Below are 16772 nucleotides of genomic sequence, written 5' to 3'. Positions count from 1 at the left end.
TTACTGTCATCATGGCAAAGATAAAATAAATCAGTTATTAAAAATGAGTTATGTAAACTATTATGTTTACAAATGTGTGAAAAAATCTTCTCTCCATTAAACTGAAATTGGGGAAAAAATAAACAATTGCATTTTTTTAGATAAATTTTTGGTAATGAACCATAAATGAGTAATTACAGTAATAGTAAAAACATAATAATAGTAAAAACATTATCAATCAAGCCCATGATTTTCTTGATGTTTTTAAAAGTCATCTATTATGCCCATCAAGGTATTTACACTGCAAAAATGTATTTACACTCTCTCTGTAAAAACACAATCTCTCAGTGTCATCTAGAACTAACCACAAAACCACAAAAGTTAAACTTGAAACAATAAAGTTGTCCACCCCAAAAACGCAAGAATTGTGTTGTTTCAGCTCATTTTAAATATATAAAGATATGTTGACATTCATATATGTTCGATATGTTAAACATCGCACAGTACATCACATACTTGTACATAATAATGGATATTACCATGTGAAACCAGAACTTGACGATAGGGGTGTTGTAAAACTATTTTGCGACCCACTGGAATAAGCCGATGGCAGTCATGAACCTTCTGATTAGTATATAAACTCAACACAATCACACAGTAAATGACTGTGTTTAGATTCATTTTGGTAAAATAACCATACCCAATAAAACTCATAGTTTTCCCAATGACCCAATTTTTAAAAAAAATATGTTTCTTAAGTAGAATAAACAGATCAAAATACAGTAAAAACAATCATATTTGATGATTTCTATAATTTATATTCATTACTGATTTTATATTTTTGTATTTTTAAGGTATTTTTAGGACATATATTTGATATTAGGGTTGGACAATATTGGAAAAATCTGATATAAATTTTTTTTTGTAATAAATATTGCGATATGAATACAGTTTCACAAGATATCACTATTTGAAGGTTTTATTGGAGGCAAACAGTATTCTGCTACAGAAATTGAATAATCACAATGCAGTAAATGCTTTTCTTACTTTGCTTTGTCTCATTTTCTACCAAATTATCAAACATTCTTAAGTAAAAATATTGTTTTGTTTTCAACTTGAGAAGAAATAAGTCAAAACTAAGAGTTTTTCCTTAAACCAAGCTAAATGATCTGCTAGTGGAGTAAGTTAAATAATCTTGCTTTCGAGAGGGCAATTCTAAGAGAGCAATTCTAAGTAAGAGAGCAAGAGAGCAATTCTAAGTAAGTTTTTTTTTTTTGCATTAATCGGATATATATCATATAAATACAGTAGTGAAATACAATTCTGTGGCTTCTGTTCAACTATAATCCAGGCTTAACATTGCATATCTTTGCGATGTGACTATTGTGGATGTGCACATTGCAATATAGATGCTGAAACGATATACTGTGCAGCCTTATTTAATATGCTAAACATTGCACAGTACAATATGTCATATTTCTACTATAGTAAATAAGGAATTTTACCGTGTGAAACCAGAACTTGACGATAGGGGCGTTGTAAAACTCATATATTTTGCGACCCAATGGAATGAGCCGATGCCGGTTCTGAACCTCCTCCACCTGTTTCTTGCGCGATGCTTCTGAACTGACGTTTCCCAACATAGCCTGAGAAAAATACAGAGGATAGAAAGAGCAGAGAGACAGAAAGCACTGCTTTTACACATCATTTACATAGTGTTAATTCTCACCCAGAATTGCATGCAGCTGTTTTTGCAAGCAATACTGAGTGTCGAGGAAGGTGAGATATTCACTATGAGCTGGGCATTGATGATTCCGCTGGGAATGAATGTGCGTGAAAAGAAGGAGAGAAAGAGAAAGTGTGTGTGTGCATGACAGAGAGGAAGAAAGAAAAGGAGAATGAAAATGCCCAGTGCCATGGGTTATTTGGACACATCCTTAATCCAAGAGTGGGGAGCTTATCCCGTAAATGGAAAAAAAAAACATGGCACACTCTTGGACATCATGGCAGAATTGTATTGCAACAAGTTTTCTGCTGTTGAAGCTGTTTGGTAGAGTTTTGCTGCAGTGCAAGCTTAGAAACTACACACTGTCAAGCTAAATGCAATGAAAAACTGTTGTTTATTTCATAGCTTTCGTTATGCGCAGGAAGATCTAATTCTGGCACAGGGATTTCAAAGCTGTATCAGGAAAAAAACAAAACAAAACTGCAGTGTACTTTCCTGAAGAGCGTTAAAATAAATTGCAATACAATTGTCATCTTGTGCTGTAACCTCATAAATATACAATATATTCACTGTGAAGTGAGGGGCAAATCTCCAGTTTTTAAAAACCGTGTTGTAAAAGATCAGGTCAACCCAGTCTCGTTCTGGGAAATGTAGTCCTTTTCAGTTTTTTTTTAATCTAACTTTTGAACTACATTTCTTTTTTAGTGTCATGGGTCGACCTGGTTCTTTAAAAGCAGTGGCTCTCAATCTGTGGAGGATAAATAGTGATTGATTACTAGGTTGGTAAATAAGTCAAATAATGTCAATAATGTCAATGACAAAAAGCACTAATGCTGACTTAACTGACTGATTAAGAAATTCAACCCAAATTTAGATTATTTTTTGGCAAAATGTATCTTCTTATAAATATAAAATGCCCAAACGCTGTGATCGTCATGCACATATTGTCAGGGAAGCACTGTTCTGTGATTAGTAGTAAATCTACTTAAATCAGAAGGCCAGATAGTGCTCTCGAACAGAAAATCCAATACAGTGCAAAATGCTTACAGGGGTTGCTAAATAAACAAAAAGATTTACCTACTTTAATTAATTTAATATGAATAATAAACACATGTGGATGAAATCATCTCAGAGAAGAAATTATTTTAACTGAAGTTATTGAATTTAGAGTAAAAACCTGATATTAAATATACAAAATTCAGATGTAGCATCATTTACTACCAAGAGCCATAGTTTATTATTTTTATTATTTTATTAAATATTAATGTGTTGCAATTTAACTCTGTAATCTCCACTTTTGTTTATGTTTATTACCACAAGACAGTTAAAATAAGTATTGAACACGTCATAATATTTCCTTCTAAAAATAGATCTAGAGGAGCTGTTGACATGTAATTGACCTAGATTTTGGTAAAAACAAAACAATCCAAACACAATTTCAGTAAAATTGCTATGCATAATAACAATAGAATGACAAAAGGAGAAGGTACTGAACTACTGAAGTGTATTTACAACTTTTTTATATAATGACATCAAGACGTCTCTTGTATGGAGAATGGAGTTACCGGTACATGCATTGCTGTAGTGTAATTTTTTCAAGGCTTCAACAGCATCTTTTATATAAGATATTAAATATTGATAGTTCTGTGGGTCTCTTCTGAACTCGGATCATAAGTTCCTGTTTTCTATTAGATTCAGGTCAGGTGATTGGCTGGGCCAGTCAAGCAGCTTTATTTTCTTTTTCTGAAAGCAGTTATGACTAGTTTCCTTGTGTTTGGGATCGCATCTTGCTGAAATGTCCACCCTGGTTTCATCTTTAACTAGAACCAGCTAATATGAACTTACACTGACAAGGGATAGAGTTCTAAGGATTTAAGCTGCTATCTGATCTTTTCCATCTGTTTTCAGAAAAATGGTGACATCTTCAATACTTATTTTACTCATAATTATGTTTTTGTAAGTCACTTCTTTAGACACTTATGATCATCCATCACACATTACTAATATTTGAAATAGCAAAATTACTATTCCTACTTAATATTGCTTTGTTCAAACTCTCTCTTTTTCAAATGCAGCACTGACAGTTTATGCACTGTAGTTGTCAGTTTATGAGTTATTTATAAAACTGCACCACTACTGTCTCACATCTTGTTTTTGTTCATCTGAGCCATCCACCTCTATCTCTGTGTTGTTTAGACAGTAGTGTATAAAAAAATCTTCATCTCTCAAAAGAACAGACTGGTGTGTTTCTAGAAAAATGTTTTTGTGTGGGGTTATTTTTATAACTAGAATTTGACTTCAAAGTCTACAGTGACTTGCAAAAAAATGCAAGCGTACACTTCAATGCTTCAGCAACTGAAGGTTCAGGCACACAAACACTTGATTAAGTAGAACAATCATTTTAAACTGTGCTAATAATAAGAAAAGATTCTAAATTAGCACACAAGAATCTTTTAGAAGAATCTTTTAAGGATTAATTAATTTCTGATACAATGGAGAACTGGGTTTAGATGGCGTAATTGCAGCTGAAAATAGACCTTTGTAATTACAGCTCAAATGTATTTTAAATCATTTCATGACACTCTGGAATACTTGATCCTGATTGGCCAGTCTCTGCAATTCTAGATGTAATATTAAAGTGATAACAACGGATAAAGGCACATCTATTCATTCATTTTCTTGTCAGCTTAGTCACTTTATTAATCCGGGGTCGCCACAGCGGAATGAACCGCCAACTTATCCAGCATGTTTTTAAGCAGCGGATGCCCTTCCAGCCGCAACCCAACTCTGGGAAACATCCACACACACACTCATACAAGACAGACTATTTAGCCTACCCAATTCACCTGAACCACACGTCTTTGGACTGTGGGGGAAACCAGAGCACCCGAGGGAAACCCACGCGAACACAGGGAGAACATGCAAACTCCACACAGAAACGCCAACTAAGCCAAGGCTCGAACCAGCGACCTTCTTGCTGCAGTTATTTAATTATGACTTCTGGGTGTCACAGACTCACTCTGTCTTGTTTCATTTAAATGCAGCTGGTGTCATTTCGTATCTCTATCACCGTATTACAGTAGGTGAAGGACTAACTAATAAAATATTAATATCAACATTTGCATCCAGTATTTGAATTATAAATGAAGTACATAAGTATCACATATATTTATTATAAAATCCTAAATATTTGTATTCAAACAAAAGCAACACTTCCCAAGTAAAATATAAATTTCCATAAATTTCTATGATCGGTCATCATTTAAATTTACAATCAACTCATTAATTAAACATTAACCTCAATAACATAAGATTTACAATTGTCTGTTTCAATAGCGCCAGAAAGACAGCATGTGCAAATAATACTAAAAAACAAGCCTCTTTCTCAACAGGAGATGGTTTTACAGTGAATAAAACTGTAGTATGATTGTGAACAATTTAATAAATAAATATAATGACTAACACTGACCTTATCCATTTATTTAACAACTATCGCAGCCATTTGAAATTCACTGGCCCAAGACCTCCATCTCCCTAGATTTTAAAGAGCTTGTTAAGCTGAGCGATGTTGCAAACTGGTATTTTCTCATTATAGTATTTTTATGTATAGTCTTAAAGGTGCTGTATATAAGTTTTTGACTTTTCTAAAGCATAAAAAAACCATAATATGTTTGCAGAAATTTTAGAAACATGCTAAGTGAACATTCTTGTTTATCTGACAAACAATCCTAAAGTCAGATATTCTACTTTGCAAATGCCAGTTACGTGCCACAACTGTCAGTCTTTATTTAGGTTCTTTTAACCCGCCCAATGCCAGTTTAGCCAATTATATTTCAGCACTCTGGGTTGCCTTGGTGGAAAACAGCATATTTTTTATTTAGTCATGAAGGCTCTCAAAGCGTCCGTGACCAAAATGCAACCTCGGACAGTAGTAGACCCCGAAATGAGATGCGGATTCAGAGTTCCACATGAGGTGGTTATTAATTAGCAAATAATATAAATATTAGGAGCGTAAACATTAGGTGAGCAGGTTACATTGTAACCCCGTGTCCTAACAACACTCTACATGACAAGATTTGCAGTGATAAGGAATTTGGCTGTTTGCACCAGATGAAACACAACAGAAAATGCAGCCACTCAAAAGCACAGAATAGAGCACTCACTGCACTCCAACAAAATGGTAAGGTTTGTAATCTAATTAATACATAGTAAACCTTTAACATTATGATATGCACATGCTGAATCACTGATGTGTGTTATTTTATTTTCAAGATTTGAGGTAAACTATCTAATGCTGCGTTCAGTAGTAAGGCAATAATTGTCATGTAAACTGGCATTCAAACTCACATTATTACCATTTAACACTGAATAAAGCACATGAGGTGTACCTGAGGTGATCATTGTCAGTTTCTCCTGTTAAACAGCAAGAAATGGAAGCCGTTAATAATATATCAATTCGAGGAAAAACTCCTTTTAATATGAAAAATATAACTTCTATCTTGTGTCTTTGCTTTTATTTACAACACGATTTAAATCAGCCTTTAGGTTCTATCGTCAGACTTGCTACTTGGTCCTCAATGTGGATCAATGTTTTGATCTAGGAATGCAATTTAACCCTTGGGTGTCAAACTGACATAGTGCACCTTTAACACACTTGTTTGCAAAGCAAGTAGTTTGACTGTGTATTGCCGCTCACTATGCCTAGTCATATTCCTATAGGCAAATTAATCAGAAGTTCTAAAACAAACACAAAATAGGGCATACAAGGTGAATACAAAGTGTCGATAGCACCATATAACATCTCGCACTGAAAACTGGTAAACAAGTGTCCACTTAAGCAAGTAGTTTTTGTTTATGTAAGTGTTATTTTCTTTTGAAATGTGCACAGAATTTTGCACACAATAAGTCAAACCTGGAGAGTATGAAAAGGCCATCATTTACATGTGAATGACATTTTAAAGGCTTACGTTAATGTCAACTCGAGCATCGATTAAGAGTATTGACCTTAAAGATAATCATCAATTAACTGATCGCCAATAAATCCCTGTCACCCCCAGTAACAATGTTAGTTTTTGTTTGAAATTAAATGCTTCAATGATAAACAAAATCTACAATGAAAACACTTTTCTATGGCAGCTTAATTGTTTAGTCGAATGTATTCATTAGCAAACAGACCTCATTTGGGTTGATCAGCCAAACACAACACTATTGGTACTTACATTATTAATTATGGATCTGTAAAACATTTCAAAATATCAAGACCAAATTAAGGATAATCGTCCAATCATTTTGATGTAGTAGTTCACCCATAATACTGGGTGGTTTAAGTGATCCTCCACCTGAGAGTCTAAGAGCCACTGCTATAGAGCAACACTTGACAGTTCACAATGGAAGACTGAATGAGAATATTCGTGCACTTTCGTGTGAAGTTAAGAAGGCACTTCTGGTTCAACTTAAAAGTGAAGGCTGTCCTCATGGAGATGGCTGATCAAGGCTGCAAACATCATGTAATAGTGAAACAGGCCTTTGACATGCACAATGGTGTGAATGATAAAGACACAGGCAGCATTCAGTCACAGTACCGTACTTCAGACGAGACCTTTGCTAAAGGAAACAGAAAGAGACAAGGACAGAGGCAGACGGAGACACGATACAACTCCACAACCACGCGTCTTCGCTTTGACAACGAGGAACGAAGAGAAAGGGCGAAGTGGGAAAGGGGTGTGAGGTGGGAAGGTCAGCAAAAAAACGGCAGGGTTGCTATAGATCTCTGAGAAGAGGAGCAACGGGCTCGAGGAACAACACCCGAAAAAAACAAATCTGAAGCATATTTGAGAGGCCAAATTGGGGGCAGGACTTTGACAAGAGCAGAGCAGATGTGCCTAAGTGTGTGTGCGAGTGTGTTAAACTGTAAGCTAAGAAACGAGGCTAAGGTGGGTGCTCTCACCACGGAGTTGTACTGCGTCTCACAGTAAGATCTTACTGTGAACTCCATGTCCTCCTCCTCTTTCTCCTTAGCTTGTTTCTCGGGCTCATCCACATCCTTCTCCTGCAGATATGTGTCCTGATCCTGAGGCATGTATGACATCTCGTCTTTATTTTTAAACTCCAGACTCAATATGGAAGGGGGGAGAAGCAGGCCCAAGATAACCTGGTGGACAAAACAAAAGAACAAACAGAGTTTGAGGGAAAAGTCCATGGCTGGTTTTCATTATTTAGTAGTCAGACCAGTTCTTCAGCTTGCAGTGATGATAAAATATGGTCTTTCTCTCTTCTACAATAGCACATGTGAGATATGAAACATCTCATCACTGAGGATCAACTGATGGCACAAATAATACATGCAGAAAGTGATAATCAGAAGCACTGCTTATTTAAACAGTATCTGTTTGAGAATGTGTCTCTCTGTTGAGGCTGTCTGTAATATTCGAATGTGTGGGGTCAGCTCGATTCTATATCTCGATGAATTTGAAAGATGAGGCTTTTTTCTTATAGAAAATAATGAAATAGTAGGAGGTGACCTATTGACCTTATTCTCCGCCGATGAGCGGGCGCTGCCATTTGAATCTTTTTGGCACAAGACTTCCGGTCTCATTCACTTCCATTCATTTTTAGACATTAAAAACTGCTCGTTTCGCTGTTTGATGTTGCAAACTGATATTTTCCTGTTATATTATTCTACCTGGTCTGTATAGTCATGCAAACATTTGTTTGTAGAGCAAATAGTTTGACCGTTTTTTGCCATTTATTATTCCTTGTCATTTCTCCCATAGGCGACTGAAACGGAAGTTCTAAGACAATCGCGAAAACAGGCGCACTTCCGCATTTTAGAATAAGGTCAATATAATCAGTATTTAAGTTTAATCTGTTCATTAATTAAAAAATAATAAACTAAAATAAATAATTTGACAATTCATTAAACTTATAGTAGCTTGTAATTAAGTCCTGCACATGTAGTAGTTAAAACGCCCCTGCATTAGTTTGATACACATGCTTACTGCGCCACCAAAAGACATACAACATATGATCAGGTTTCTTTTTGATTTCTGAAAAGGAAATAAAAAACAGTAGTTTGTTCAAACTTCAATTAACATCAGGCTGCTATTAATGTGTACCAACTGGTCTTTGTAAACTAAAACATTTAACTAGCAAGGGCCTGGACACTGCGGTGTAAAACAGCACATTAAATATGCTAGTCCATTCACATCCTAGTTAATGTCACCTGCTGTGTTTATAAAGTCCTACAAATGTGTCCAGATTTGGATCCTGCTTTCATGAAAACAGCAATGGATAATTTACATCTGAATTTAAAACTGAGATACTTACTGTTTGCATGTACGTCTGCGAACTTTCCCAAATTTAAAAGCTCGATAGTAGATTTACATTTACATCTTTAAGTTGATAAGTTGATTTTAGTTGTCTGTTGTCTACTTTTTAACACACTCTTTAAAGTGGTTGGCTTCAAAGTCATAGCTCCAAAAATGTATACTACCCTGACATGTTACGCTTAATTAACAGGTACAGTCTGGTGACCGTGTTTGACTTACAGAAAGTGATTGCCAGTCGATGAAAGGATAAAAAAGTAGCACGAAACAATGTATTTAAATTCATGAAAATAAAATTCAAAATGACAAAAAATAAAATCCCTGATATTCAAAATAAATCCCTGATATTTGACTAGGAAACAAAAAATGTAATGTTTGAAATGTACATTTTAAAACTCCATGATTTTCCAGAAATATTCCTGAAAAGCATTATACCCCATCATAATTTTGTGAAATATTTTACTTTTTAGACAGCCAATTTAATGTGTACATCTCCTGAAAACAAACACTCTATTTTGGTGACTTCCGAGCAAGAATGATAATTAGGCAAGAGATTAAGAAAAAAAAGAGAATACTGAAAACAGCAATTGCTGGCCTCATGTTGAGGAGGACAACGGTAAACACAACAAAAACGACTGATTCACTGATGAAAAGACTCCCTTTGGCAGGTAAATCAACCAAGAACCATAATCAAAAGCTGATTATATATCTTTAACAAGAGTACCCACAGATAGAGTTGGATTCCAAAACCAGGTGCTATCATGACACTGGTACCCATGCAACCACAATGTACTTTAGGATGGACCTAACAAGAATGTACATTTTGTATCTGTTATTTTATGCCAAATGATTATAGTTTGGTTAGGTTTTTAGTTAAATTTGTTGTCATTTGTATTTACTCATAGTTTTATTTCACATATACTCTTAACTTTTAACAATATTGTTAAGTTAAACCAGTGGTCACCAAACTTGTTCCTGGATGGCCTGTGTCCTGCAGAGTTTAGCTCCAACCCTAATCAAACACACCTGATCAAGCAATCATGGTCTTACAGACCCTTTACACATTTCCGGGTTTCTCAGTTGCAGAAGGCGTCATAGTTGGGAAAACTTAGAGCACAGTGAATAGGAGAATACGACAAAAACACTTTTTTACAATCTTATTTGTCAATTAATAAAAGAAAAACTCCACAATGATGCTATAAAGACTTTCAAAAAAGGAAAAAAATAGTGTGAAACTGATGACGGCAGCCAGGGGAGAGAATAATGTCAAATTTGCGGTCCTGCAACATAGATGCTGCATTAGAAACACCTCGCACAAGCGGTAATTTGTTTTTTGTCATTTGAAATGAAGATGATATACTACATACATAACTACATATAAATGTTCATAGTTTTTTTATTTTTTAAATTAAGATATTAAAAACTTTAAAGGATTTAAGATGCTGATGACCATTAAATGCGTCATGCAGGCTGGTGAAAAGGGTCCAATAGGTCAGGGGTGTCCAAACTCAGTCCTGGAGAGCCGATGTCCTGCATATTTTAGTTCCAACCCCAATTAAACTGAACCAGTTAATCAAGCTCTTTCCAGGTATACTAGAAACTTCCAGACAGGTGTGTTGAAGGAATTGGAGCTAAACTATGCAGGACACCGGCCCTCCAGGACCGAGTTTGGACACCCATGTATTAGGTAAACTTGAAACTAAACTTGTGGCAACTTGGAGCTAAACTCTGCAGGGGCTGAGATTGGAAACTCCTGAATTAAACTAAATTAGTATGTAAAAATATCATATTTAATAATATAAAATAATTTTGTTCGATAATTGTTTTTTTTTATGTCAATCATCATCATAATCTTTGAAGTCTTTTTGAAAGTATCAGTTCAGGCACCAGTCGTGTTTTAAAAGGTGCGATTTAGCAAAGGTATCATAAAAAAAAAAAACGTAACAAATGATATTCGACCGTACACTCAAAAAAAATCTCTTAATTAGCAGTCATCTGTATTTTGTGATTCATGTTTAAATTTTAGTTTCCCCCAGTTAATTTATGCTTTTAAATTGCATTACGGGACCTTGATCTTTCTTCCAACAACTTTTTACCATTAAAAAGTTTGAAAAGGTGACTTTCATTAACATTTTTAATAGTTTAAAGTGATATATTTTCTGGATTGGGGCTGTACATTACGGTAAATAAGTGTGTACTTTATTTTACAGACTAATTTCTCTCTATAAATAATTTTGTATACATTATATTATGTCAAACTACTAAAATGTCTATAAAAGTTACATGTTGAACTGTAGAGTGGAGTTTTCAACATCAAAAGTCAACAGGTCAGAGATCAACATCTCACAATGAAATTCACAATCGTAAATAAACAGAAAACACAAAATATAGAAATTTTCAATTAATCAATTTTTTTAGTGTATACCCTAAAGCAGGGGTCACCAATCTCGTTCCTGGATGTCCGGTGCCCTGGTGCCCTGCAGGGTTTAGCTCCAACTTGCCTCAACACATCTGCCAGGGTGTTTCAAGTATAACTAGTACAGGGATGGGCAAACTTGATCCTCGAGGGCCGGTGTCCCTGCAGAGTTTTGTTCCAACACTAGTCAAACACACCTGAACAAACTAATCAGTGTCTTCAAGTTCAATAGAAATCTACATGCAGGTGTGTTTGATTAGGGTTGGAGCTAAAATCTGCAGGACACCGGACCTCCAGGAACAGGTTTGGTGATCCCTGCCCAAAAGCAGACCCACACAATGTAAAGCACTCAACATTCAAATTAATCAAAAAGTTTTATCATAATTGTCTTAAGACAAGAATGGGTGTTGTTTAATAATATTAGGGCCACTTCGATGAAAGCTTTTGATCCATTTCAAATGTTGACTACATTAGACAACACAGTCTGAATGATCTTTCTCTGAGATCTGACCTTCAGGCCAGAGTTCTTGCGCATGCGCAGACGTCCCATCCACATGTCTGTGAGCAGCATCTGGCTACAGGTGTGGGCGATGAAGTCTCGGTGCTTGGCAGCCACTGCCAGCTGCAGACAGGTGGCATTACTCCAGTTCTTCAGCTCGTAGGTCAACAGCTTCATAGCCATCTGTTCATCCTGCTTATAGGACTGATCGAGCAGCTCAACAGCCAGCTGACCAAACTCCCTGATGGATAAGAAAAAAGATGCTATATTTCTGTGCCAAAAACACATTCATATTCAAACAGTATGCGCACATGCACACAAAAAACAGATTGTTTCAGTTGTGGAAGCAAGATAAACTAATCTCAAACACCATTATTAAAAGAAAAGTAGACTTTAGAATTTTGAAGATACCTAATTTTAAAGACTTTTAATGAATTTTAAAGATGCCTTTGATGGGATGCCAGATTAGCACATAACAGATGGTGTTCCCCCAACAGCAATGAAAACAGGAAATCCAGGTGAAAAGCATGCAGGTCATAACACAGCTTTACATTCTTACCTTGAGTTTTGATTGAGCTCCTGTGAAATGTCATCGACCATGTCGTTCTCAGAAGCTTCGTGAGCCATTGCCTTACAGAGCTTGCAGGCCACCAGCGCTTTAGCCATGGCCTCCTCTCCATGCTGCCAGAAGAACAGTGCCATCTTCTGCCGTTTCATCAGCACAGCCCAAACCATCAGCTCATGGAATGGGAAAGGGAAATGATTGATTTCTGGGTCATCCAGGTCAATATCTACTTCCTCCTCTCGCTTCCGCGTAGTCTTCTGACGCCCTCGTCTAATGGGCATGTCATCCTATCATGGAATTAATCAAAAAGGTATATATTACTATAATGAGAAAAATAAATATATAAAATGTAATCACTTTGTTTTGAATAAATATTTTAGTACAATTCGGTCTTGGTCACGTCTTTAAATAATAATACGCATTTATTACTTAATAACAATGCCTATGTAATACAGACATTTTTATAATTTTTATTTTAATTATTAAAATGTTTACTTTTTTTATTTGTATTGTTTCATCCTGAGATGTATCTTTGGTGGACACAATGTGTTTTTTTGTTTTTGATTTTCCCTCTCCATCTTTCTGGCTGTTTCTCAAATTCAAGAACGCAGAGAACAGACTTGCCAAGTTTCACCGGAAAAACAATTTTGGGAGACTGTAAGAACAGAGAATGCGTCCTGTGAGAAATGAGATGTTGCGTTCTTCCTGATGGTCACATGACCTTCACGCGTTTTTAACATGAAATTATTTAAACATTACTGCATTTATACAATAATTTGTTTTAAAGATCTTATAAATCTACATTACACAATACAAATAAAACAAACTTAAAATTAAATTAGGAAATAATCACAGTAATGTTTACTGTCTTTCATCGTTTCATTTAGGGAAACTCCTAAGACAAACAAGTCATATCTCAATATCGCTACATAAAATGCAGTGCTTTCCACCACTTTTATTTAGCCTCAATGATTTCTGGGACCTTTTTTTGCGCTCAAGTCTACATCGATGCGTCTTCGATATCAAAAACACATCCAGGAACTTTCACGTGTCCTCCGTTCTTGCTGTCTTGAGTTTTGGATCTGAACTTTGCCAGTTGATGATGACGTTACACAAGAATCCAAGATCGCTGAAGAAAGCAATTGAATAGCTGTCAATTGAGTAGGGTAAATAATCCCTTATTTATATTGTCATTGCAAAGGTTTATATATTGTAGTTGTGTTTTTATTTATTTAGATTATGTAATTTTTTGTTAGTTTATTTTGTTAATAGTTACATTTGTATTATTTGGATGTCATGTTTAAATTGTATATTTGCTGTTGTTTAAAAAAAAAATGTTTTTAAATGAATAAAAAAATGTAAAAATGCAAGCGTCTGTGTCTCTCTCTCTGCAGGTAATTGTGTCCACCTGGTAGTGATCATTGGCTCTTTCCAGTGATTGGCTGTTGGGAGAGAAGAAAGTATTTGACCCATGCTGCCTCTCAAACTAGTGTTGGTGGTGTCTAGATGGTGCATTTTTTTGTCATTAAAGGGAGTTAGTTTATGTTGATGTATTTAGTTTGCTTTTCAGATAATGAAAAGATTTTCTTAGGAGTTAGTTCAGTTTTGCTTGTTATTTTAGCCTTGTCCCCTTCTGAATCAATACCCTATTTTGTTTGTTTGTGATATTTGACTTATGTAAATACTTCTCTTTATCTTGATTTTAACTTTGTTTTAAGTCTTTAGCCATTCTGGTTAAGTGGATGAGAGCTGTTGCACATCAACAATCATTTATTTTCTGTTGCGGTCACATACCTATACTTAAAAAGGTCGTAACAGTTTATTTTTGTAATTTTAGTTTTGTATTAACTCCATTTTTTTATTTAATAATTCCTATTACATCTAAATTTTAGTTCAGTTATTTTATTTTATTTGACATAACTTATCCTTTCACTTTATGGTTCATATAGAAACCTAGAAAAACGTGAAATATCTATTCATATAAATTAAATTTTATTACATTATATAAACAATGTTAACATTAGACATTTGTATGTAATTATAAAGTCTGAATTTTGGCGCACATACAAAACAAAAAACATTTTCATTGTAAAGCTTGAATCCAAACCTCTAAATCTAATAAGAGCTTGAAAAGGCATTTCAATGAAACTGGGGATTTTATTGGAAAGCAGTGGCATACATTATTAAAAAATTAAAAAAAGTTAAAAAAAAAAAAGGAAAAGAAATAAAATCTCACCTCCATTCCAAGCAGCTTCAGGGCTTTTGGCTACAAAACACAGAAATAAAAACACACACAGAACAAAAATAACAAGACACATTAAATTTGATTCATGCATTTAACACCATCCTTCTGGTGCACATGTAAAAATATGCCCTGTTCAATGAGTAAATAGGTTTCCTCATGCTATGTAATGATAAATTTAGAGCATCTCTCTGGTGGCACCACAGATGTCTGATCTAATTCAAGCCTATATCGCTGCATATGTTGAGCGATGCATGTGCATTTAAGGTAAAACGTACTCACAATTTTTAATGTGAATGCATGGATTTATAAACGCACACTCTCTTGACACATCATGTACTGGCAATCTACTATTGCACATTAAAAGCTTCTTTGACACCTTCATGATAGAGCAAAAAGGTTTCATGTCCTCTTTATAAACCTCACACTCTGTGAAATCAGTTCTGCGTCTGAGGGTTGAGATTTGTGACTTAGATGAGCCTTCAGAGGTGTGAAAATGTGTGCGAAAATTAGATATCATCCAGCTGTCAGTGGTTGGAGAATCTGTCTTGACTCCTGTTTACTTTGCACAGCTGAAATGGCGCTATATGGAAATTTGTTCCGCAGTGAGTATATTTGTGTTAGATCCACATGCCATCTCTCTGTGGCAGCTCTGATGGGAATGTTTTTTCCAGGTAGGTCGCGGTGATAAAAAAAAAAAAAATGAGGAAAACACATTACAAAATTCCATTAGAAAAATATTTTCATTAATGGGAGACCGAACAAACAATCTTGTGTTAAAAAAAAAAAAGTATACACATTTTATAGTGCTGTTTATTCAATTATCTGACTACAACTATTTCTTCTAACCAAACATTTAAATAACATGAGGGACATTCTAACAGAAACGTACATTTTCACAAAATGAGACAGGGCCTGACTTAAGCTTGTCGTCCTTAAAAAATCGTACAAAACAAATCACTGTCAGTTTCTTCTCCATCAAATGATCACTTCTGAGTCATAGCCTTAAAAGTGTATTGCATGCATTTTATGTGAAATTTAATGCAAATATAACAGGACTGACCGAAACACAGGGACAATTGTACATTTATTTGTATCGTGAAATTAATTTATAATTTCATGTTTTAATCAATTGATGTGACTGATAACAACTTAAACTTGCTATTTCTGAGGTTTGTTTTTCTAAATAACATTTTTAGCATAACAGAACTATTAAAGCTGTAAGTTCAATTAAGCTGAGGACAAGGACAATGACAGGGTTTGTACTGTACAGTGTTTTAATAAAGAACAAACATCTGAGAACCAAATAAATGACATATTCCTTCACAGAAGAACTCCCAGAAATCAACCCTCAGTCCATTTTAGACATTTCTGGGATGAAATACTTTTTATTCCTTGTATTTCTGTTTTTATTTCAGGGACAGAAAATGTACGATTCTGGTAGAATATTCTATGAATATAATTATAACAATAAAAAATAGGGCTTACGGTGTTCCAATAAAATTTGCAACATTGCAAAAATATATTTTAAACCTGCTTTTCAGTTTTTTAGTCTGCTTTAGTGACTATTTTAATGTCATAACATCATAAATTATAACTATATTTTAATGAAAGTTTTAGGTCACACTTGTTTTGCTTCTCTTTGTTTGTGTCAACCCAGATTCATTATGGATACGTACCCCTGTATACAATTCTGGAGAGAACAAATTACATTCCAGGAGGTAAGTTTTTGGCAGTATTTGTTTTTGCGAATCCACCAGAGGGAGCAGGCTATGCTTTTACAAATCTCAAATTTCTCTTGTGAGTGCCATTCACACCTGCAGTTCTCACATAAATCCACCAGAAGCCGCTGTCCACTGATTGATAGACCGAGCCCCCCCACCCACTCCCTTTCCTAAACCCAACGATAGTGTTTTCAAAATCACAGATTGACCCACCCCCTTCTCTAAACCCAACCAACAGTGTTTTCAAAAGCAATCCAGAAAAAGAAAAGTCCTCGCGCCTGCCTGATTTTTACCAC

The 16772-nt window shown here is 35.0% G+C and overlaps 1 protein-coding gene across 14 annotated transcripts in view; it reads right to left on the bottom strand.

Annotated features, from left to right (window-relative positions):
- trpm3 (transient receptor potential cation channel, subfamily M, member 3) overlaps positions 1 to 16772 on the bottom strand; it is a 250897-nt gene that overhangs the window by 16375 nt on the left and 217750 nt on the right. For 9 of the 14 annotated variants that reach the window (XM_087253504.1, XM_087253513.1, XM_087253500.1 and 6 more), the window contains 5 exons: positions 14747 to 14776; positions 12505 to 12797; positions 11958 to 12186; positions 7653 to 7856; positions 1485 to 1625 (listed from right to left, as the gene is read on the bottom strand). In XM_087253504.1, the coding sequence (XP_087109630.1) occupies positions 1485 to 1625; positions 7653 to 7856; positions 11958 to 12186; positions 12505 to 12797; positions 14747 to 14776 (897 nt within the window). The remainder of the gene's footprint in view (positions 1 to 1484; positions 1626 to 7652; positions 7857 to 11957; positions 12187 to 12504; positions 12798 to 14746; positions 14777 to 16772) is intronic. The other 5 variants (XM_087253505.1, XM_087253501.1, XM_087253503.1 and 2 more) reach the window with 1 other exon arrangement.

The sequence above is a fragment of the Danio rerio genome, chromosome 5, assembly GCF_052040795.2.
Source record: "Danio rerio strain M-AB ecotype USA chromosome 5, GRCz13ab, whole genome shotgun sequence".
Lineage (NCBI taxonomy): Eukaryota > Metazoa > Chordata > Actinopteri > Cypriniformes > Danionidae > Danio > Danio rerio.
The sequence above is the reverse complement of the archived record's forward strand: the minus strand, read 5'-3'. Positions and strand labels throughout refer to the sequence as shown.